Source organism: Cebus imitator, unplaced genomic scaffold (assembly GCF_001604975.1).
Source record: "Cebus imitator isolate Cc_AM_T3 unplaced genomic scaffold, Cebus_imitator-1.0 Scaffold62, whole genome shotgun sequence".
In the NCBI taxonomy this organism is placed as follows: Eukaryota; Metazoa; Chordata; class Mammalia; order Primates; family Cebidae; genus Cebus; species Cebus imitator.
In genome coordinates this window covers 1,941,910-1,949,301 of record NW_016107377.1, presented here as the reverse complement: position 1 = coordinate 1,949,301, position 7,392 = coordinate 1,941,910, and the positions used below count along the sequence as shown (strand labels likewise).

At 47.9% G+C, this 7,392-nt stretch overlaps 1 protein-coding gene across 1 annotated transcript in view; it reads left to right on the top strand.

Annotated features, from left to right (window-relative positions):
- TNN (tenascin N) overlaps nt 1-7,392 on the top strand; it is a 64,347-nt gene that overhangs the window by 56,160 nt on the left and 795 nt on the right. The window contains exon 18 of the mRNA XM_017529950.2: nt 4,798-4,971. Within this exon, the coding sequence (XP_017385439.1) occupies nt 4,798-4,971 (174 nt within the window). The remainder of the gene's footprint in view (nt 1-4,797; nt 4,972-7,392) is intronic.

Genomic DNA, 7,392 nt, shown 5'->3' with positions numbered 1-7,392 from the left:
TATCATAGAGTGTACTTTTTTTTTTTGATAAGTAGTCATACCCTCTAAAATAACAACAAAAAGTATAGTATTTTCACATAAACCAGTAACAGAATTGTTTATTATCAAGTATGATTTACTGTCCATAATCGAATGTGCAAGACTTTTGTATGACTGGTTTAGTGCAGTAGGTTTGTTCACACCAACATCACCACAAACACATGACTAACGCATTGGCCCGTGACCTTACGACAGCTGTGATGTCGCTAGGTAATTTCTAGGTTTCTTGCGATCTGAGGGGACCGCTGTGGTATATGCAGTCCGTTGTTAACCTAAACGTTCTTATGCAGTACATGACTGCATAAAATAGAGAGACAGTTATAACACAACTGGGAAACACAGATGGGCATTCATGATTATGAGGATGTAAACTGAATGAGCGGGGGTCTAAAGATGCTGTTTCGTATGACTAAGCACGGGGCCCACATCCTCCCACCCCATCTCCAGATGAGATCAGACTGCGTTCCTGACAGCGTATTCCAGGTTCTTCCAACCCTTTGGCGTAATCGAGTGTGTGCATTCCAGTCTCTCTCAGAGCACTTGGGCCTCTCAGTCCACGTGGAGCCCATCTGCTCATTTCTTTGGTTTTCAATACTCTGTTGTCTGCTCTTGATCGTGGCCATCAGTCAGCCTCAGGCTTTCCTTCTGAGGTTAAAGGGTACCAGTCTACACAAGCTCCATGTGTGGGACACTCCCTGGACACAATATGAAGCTGGGTGTTTTCTTTGGCCCCTGTGCCTCACATCTCTCCCTGAAACCCAGTGCCCTCCCTGGCCTCCTGCTCATGGACCTCACTCAGGCCTGTCCTCCCGTACATTTCCTTCTCTCGACCATTACAACTTGCCTTTTCTGAAGCCTGTCTTAAAACGATCCAGCAAATGAACTGATACCAATGGGAAAGTGACTGAAAGGGACTCAACGGAGTTGGGAATCATTGTAATTCTCCTTCCAGGTATTTGCATGTTAACTCTATTTACATGTTAACTGCGATGAGGGGATAATTCTTGTTTTAAGGTTCAGGTCAACCCTGCCAAAAATACTTCCAGTAGAGGAAGAATTTTTTTTAATAGAATATGTTTTTTAATAAGAGACTTTCACATAGCATTTAGGCAGTGAGCTAGTCTTCCCATGTCTGCTATCATTCCCACTTTCAAATTCTGAATTGCAATGGTGGGGTCAGTGGGGTTTTAGTATTCCTTATGTCTGCTGACTGGTCTATGAGGAGGGTTTCAGAATTCTGAAACCGCCTGGTCACTCATGTCCTGAGTGCTGAGGTACTGTTTAGAGGACGCGGCATTCAAATGGAAGGTGAACATTCTGATATCTCCCTGCACGCACCAGCTCTCCCCAGCCTCAATCTTCATTTTAGCTCCGATTAGAACTGACATGTGTGCAGCCTGGCAGGAATGTGTGGCTTCAGGCTTGCTCCCTATTCAGACTGTCCAGGTGGGCCCTCAACTTTTGACTTTTACTGAAGTCCTATCAGAAAGCCCATTTTACCTTCAAGAAGTGAATTCCAGCAAGGTAATGATGTATATATTTAGTTTCTGATTCTGAGTCTTCGAGTGGGGGCAGGGAGGCTGTCTTATGAGCTCCATCTTTAAGATGCTATTCATCTGTTTAGAGATTATAATGATTATAATGAAACCATAAAGAGCTAGACATTCAGAATGGTGCAGAGTGAATTCTAGGGCTAACCGATTACGTACAGCTGAGTTCAACACTGGGGTTGTGCCCCAGTGGGGCACAACCGGGGTGGGTTTCACCCTGGGGGGCACTTGGAAATGTGACTGAGAGCTCTGGAAGCCTTTAGTGGGGGCCAGAGATGGACTTTTAAATGCTGGCACTCGAAAAAGAGAAAAAAATTAATGGGTACGTAGCTGAAAGGGAAAGCTAGAAATGGTACTAATCATTTTTCTCATCCACTCCTAATCCCGAAATAGAAGACATTCAAGGTTTATACACAGTCCTGTGTCTGTGTGTGACTGACAGGAGATGTGTTGTTAATGGCTTCTCCTGATCTGAGAAGGTGCAGCTGCCTGGGCCATCTTTCCCATCCTGGCGAGTGCTAGAGAGGGAGAGTGGGTCTCAGAGTGATTTTTTTTTTTTTTTTTTTTTTTTTGAGACGGAGTTTCGCTCTTGTTACCCAGGCTGGAGTGCAATGGCGCGATCTCGGCTCACTGCAACCTCCGCCTCCTGGGTTCAGGCAATTCTCCTGCCTCAGCCTCCTGAGTTGCTGGGATTACAGGCACGCGCCACCATGCCCAGCTAATTTTTTGTAGTTTTAGTGGAGACGGGGTTTCACCATGTTGACCAGGATGGTCTCGATCTGTTGACCTTGTGATCCACCCGCCTTGGCCTCCCAAAGTGCTGGGATTACAGGCTTGAGCCACCGCGCCCGGCCAGAGTGATGTTTTGATGAGATGGATGGTGGCCAGCTTGAGCCTCTCTGAGCGTGGGTGCGCACCTTTCATGGGCCTGCCACGAACCCCTCCACTCCTCACTCTCACTCTCTCACTCTGAACATTAGGATGGCTTCAGTTTCTAGAAGATAGAAAATCCCTCTGCAGAAAAAGACCTCCCACCTTGGGGTGAAAACCTGCTTTACCTTTCTTTATCCCAGTGCCCAGGTTTAGATAATCACAAACATGTCTTTAAGAGAGCCTCTACATAGTTTCTTAGAAAGTAGCCCTGGGAACCTTCTATATAAATTAGGTAACCTGTGCTCATTTAAAGAATGTTACTAAGGGAGACACTGCAGGTTATTTCAAGCTGTGGTTAACTTTCTGTACGAAATCTGCAGGGAGGAGGCAATGTGTATGACTAGCGTGACAATATACCTTTCTTGGACTGGAGAAAAATACTGGACATAGACCCATCTGCTGCCTCTGCATGGAAGTGGCCTCTGTGGCCCCGGCATCCTCCTGCTGTTGCTGGGTGAGGCATAAATGAGCTGCTGGTGAGATTGCAGACGTGGAGGGGCAAACAAAGACCTTCCCTTTCAATACAAGTCACCAACTCTGCATATTCACCCCATCCACTCCAACAACGCTTTTGAGAGCAAGAACCGCCTTATTTTTGTGTTCACAGAGCCAAGCATGTGCTGCTCCATAGCAGGTGTTCATTGAGTAAATGTTTCCTAAAAAACAAATGAGTGAAGTTGTAGACCAGAGGTTCTCACACTTTAGCCTGTGTCAGATTATCTGAAGGGCTTGTCGATGTACAGATTGCCGGGGCCCACCCTATAGCTTCTGGTTCTGTAGGTCTGGGCTGGGGCCAAATAATTTGCATTTCTAGCAAGTTCCCAGGGAATGTGGATGCTGCTGTTCTGGGAACCCCACTTGAAGAACCATTGTCAGAGATGGCTCTCTCTTGCTAGCGTACAAAAAGCCCCCTATTGAAACAAGGAAGCCACAGGCAGATTGGTGTCTCAGAAAGAACCCTGGACTTGGAATCTCAGGACAGAGATTTGAATCCCAGCTCTGCTGTTTGTGGACTGTGGGACCTTAACACATTCCTAGAGTCTAAACTTTTTGAATTTGTTTCTTCATGGGACCAAGAGCTGCCCTGTTCACCTCACAGGGTTGCTGTGAGTGAAATGAGAATGCACATGTGAAGATCGCTAAACTCAGAGCTGAGATATAAATGTAAAAATCTTTATTGTAGGAATGGTGCTTGATTAAGCTTGCGATTGATATGGGCCCTCATTGCCTTTTATGAGCTGAAAAAGAAAGCTTATAAAAGGATGACAAATATGATAGGGAAACAGGAGGTATACAAGTAAAATAATTAAAGCAGCTTTCCAGATGGGATGTAATGAAGCACTGAATTTTACATGTGTCCCCAGAAGGGCTCTGGAAGTTCAGGGGTGTTTGTAGGTAGGGGTGTGTGTGTGTGTGTGTGTGTGTGTGTGTGTGTGTGTGTGTTAGGAGGGTCATGGAAAGACCAATAAGGAGACTCTTTCTTAGGAGTGGGCTTGAGCTAGGCTTTGAAGGAATGGTTAGGATTTGGACAGATGAGGGCAGAGAGAAATCCCATGGAAGGTGGGCTGGTCCAGAGTGGAGGGTACATCGTGGAGAGAGTGGGACCCAAGATTGTGCACAGGGCACAGGCCTGCAAGGCGAGGAAGAGGAATTCACTGTCACGTGGCACAAAGTAGACTGCTAGGCCTGAGATGATGAAAATGGGCATCTAAGCTCCAGAGGGGCTGGCAGGCAAGAAGCCAGGGAGAAGGCTGTTTTGTTAATGTAGACCCAGGATGAAAGAAGGTCGAGGGTGGGTGTCATGGGAGTGGAGACATAGGGGTGTAAGTGAGTGACCTGCGGGAGAGATGGCTTGAGAAGGGGTATGAACGGATGGTCAGACATGGCTCCAGCTTCCAGGTCTGGATGGCAGGGAGAAGGGTGGCCCCAAGGCAGAGGTGGGGAGGATGGAGAGGGGTGCTCTTGCGTGTGGGGTGCTGAGGGACTTGTGGACAGTAGCTATGATTGGATATTTGATCTGACTGGAGCTTATAAGTGAAAACACTATGAGGACTGTTGGAGAAACAGACCTGAAGTCGGGGTACAGGCCAGGAAAGAGAACCTGTTCACCTGCATCATGTTCCCCTTTTGGCTGTTTTGAGAGAGCCGTGACTACCTGTGATGTATGCCTGGCTGGATCCTTGGTATTTTCAAGCCTAGAGATCTTCCTGCTGGCTCTTCTTTTCTTCTCGGTAGCTAACCCTGGGCTCTCGCCTCCATCTCTTCTCTCCTGCAGGGGATGCTCTTAGTTACCACAATGGATGGAAGTTTACAACTTTTGACAGAGACAATGATATCGCACTTAGCAACTGTGCCCTGACACATCATGGTGGCTGGTGGTATAAGAACTGCCACTTGGCCAACCCCAATGGCAGATATGGGGAGACCAAGCACAGTGAGGTAGGTGACAGGGGAACGTCTTTTCTGTCCCGGGGTGTATCCACGTTCAGCTTCCAAAGGGACACCCTCCAGGCTAGTCTGGAAGCCACTCTCCTTCTGAAGCTTCCAGTCGAAGCAGTAGAGCTTCTCCTCCAGGCTCCAAGACCTTGAGGTCGTGGCCTCCCCTTCCTGATGCCCGTGGCCCTGCTTGTTCTGCATTCCCAGTGCTGCACACTTGCCTGGGGGCAGGGACAGGGAAAGCCTGGCTGCCCACTGCCATGTAATGACAGATGATGTGCACCACACACTGTCTCATTTCACTAGTTCACACACGGACGCTGCCAGCTTGGGCCGCTGTAACAAAATACCAGAGACTAGGTGGCCTAAACAAGAGACTTTTATTTCTCACAGTTCTGGGGGCTGGAAAGTCCAAGATCAGGGTGTCTGCAGATTTGGTTCTTGTTGGGGACTCCCTTGCTGGCGTGTGGATGGCTGACTGTGGCTGGGCATCCTCACATGGTGGACAGAAAGGAGTTCTGGTCTCTTCTTTATACAGGGGCATGTGTCCCATCGTGGAGGCTCCACCTCATGGCCTCATGTAAACCTAATACCCTCCCAGAGGCCCCCTCTATATACCATCATGTTGGTGGGGGGTGGTTAGGCCTTCGCCACATGAGTTTTGAAGAGACACAGACATTCAGTTTATAGCAAACACTTCCTACTTTTTTCTAGTTGTTCTCCTAGTTGAATGAGAGCTATTTCTTGAAGCCAAGCATGGTGGCTCATGCCTGAAATCCCAGCACTCTGGGTGACTTAGTTGCGCTGATTGCTTGCGTCCAGGAATTTGAGACCAACCTGGGTAACATTGTGAAACCCTGTCTCACCATGATTCCCTGCTAATGCAAAAATTAATACAAAAAGTAGCCGGGGATCATGATGTGTACTTAAAGCTCCAGCCTCTAGGAAGGCTGAGGCGGGAAGAGGCTTGAGCCTGGGAGGTTGAAACTGCAGTGAACCATGATCATGCCACTGCCTTCCAGCCTGGGTGGCAGAGTAAGACCCTGTCTAAAAAAAAAAAAAAAAAACGCAATTTGTCTCAAGTCCTTTGATCATCAGGAAAATGGTCTTTTGTGCCTTAGGTCAGATCTACTCTTGGATCTACTTCGCCCAAAGCCTGCCCAGAACATTGCCCTAGACCACGTCGGGAGTGTGCACCCAGGGCCAGGGGTCCAGGAGGGCTCCTCTCCCCACGTTGCTCTGAAAATGTCCCACCTGCTCTTTCTCAAGCCTCCATGCCCCTGCGCATCATCCTGACTCTTTGACAGCTGCAGGGCACTTCCTGCCTGCTCCCTCACAGTTTCTTGAAAATTGCATCTTTGCCTCTGCTCATCATTAATCCTCTCCCCTCCACAAACCCTGAGTCCCCACCCTAGGTTTCTAATTTCCCATCCACAGTCCTGATCCTAAGCCTCCAGGAAGCCTCCTCTTCAGAACTCACCTTGTACCAATATTACTGTAAATATTAGCACATCCAAAGTTCAGGTACATTTTGATTACTTTGGCCCTGACCAGGCTTTGGGGACTCCCAATCCTTATGTGATTTTTCAAAGGGAAGAAGAAATTTTCCTCCAGGGAAGCTGGGGAGGGTGGGCGCATGTATCATGGTGGCCGCGTGTGGGCCGACTCAGGAAAGCCTGGGATAGGAGATCAGACATTGGAAATGAGCAGCCAGCATGCCATGAACCATCCCACGTTCGCTAATAAAAGACATTCATCTGGTTAATGCGCTTTTCACAGTCTGCAAGGCATTTAGCTTCTTGTTTATTATTTACCTCACAAATTAAAATACATAAAATTGGTCACTTGGGCTTTTATTGGCCAGGTTGCAAGGTTATTAAGTGAATTAAATATTATTGCGCTCACCAGTCAAAAGACATAAAACGAAATTTAGTTTTCAGCGGACTATTTGTTACCCCAGAGCTAATATCTAAACAGTCTAAATTGAAAATGATTTTACACAATTGGCCAATTAATATGTTTATTTTTGCCTTTAATTTTTTTGGAAAGGAAAAGAGTGAAGCAAAGATAATTTGCCCATTGCCTGCCCGGTTGACCCCTGTGTTGTCTCGGTGGCTGCTCTCGCCTCACCCACTTCCTGGGCCCACACCCCCACGCTCCCGCCGTGGAGACCACCGGCTTCTGAGTCTTCCAAGTCCTCAGCCCGTCTAACCCCAGCTGTCCAGCAGAGGGCGCATGTGTCCAATCCTGCCCTCCCCTCCCTCCTCATCACCACCTGTCCCTTTCTCTCCCCTAAGCAGAGAGAAAGTGGTTTCAATTATTTACCTATTGGTAAATAATTCCTCTGTGGCCCGGGCGCGGTGGCGCGCGCCTGTAATCCCAGCACTTTGGGAGGCCGATGGGGGAGGATCACGAGGTCAAGAAATCGAGACCA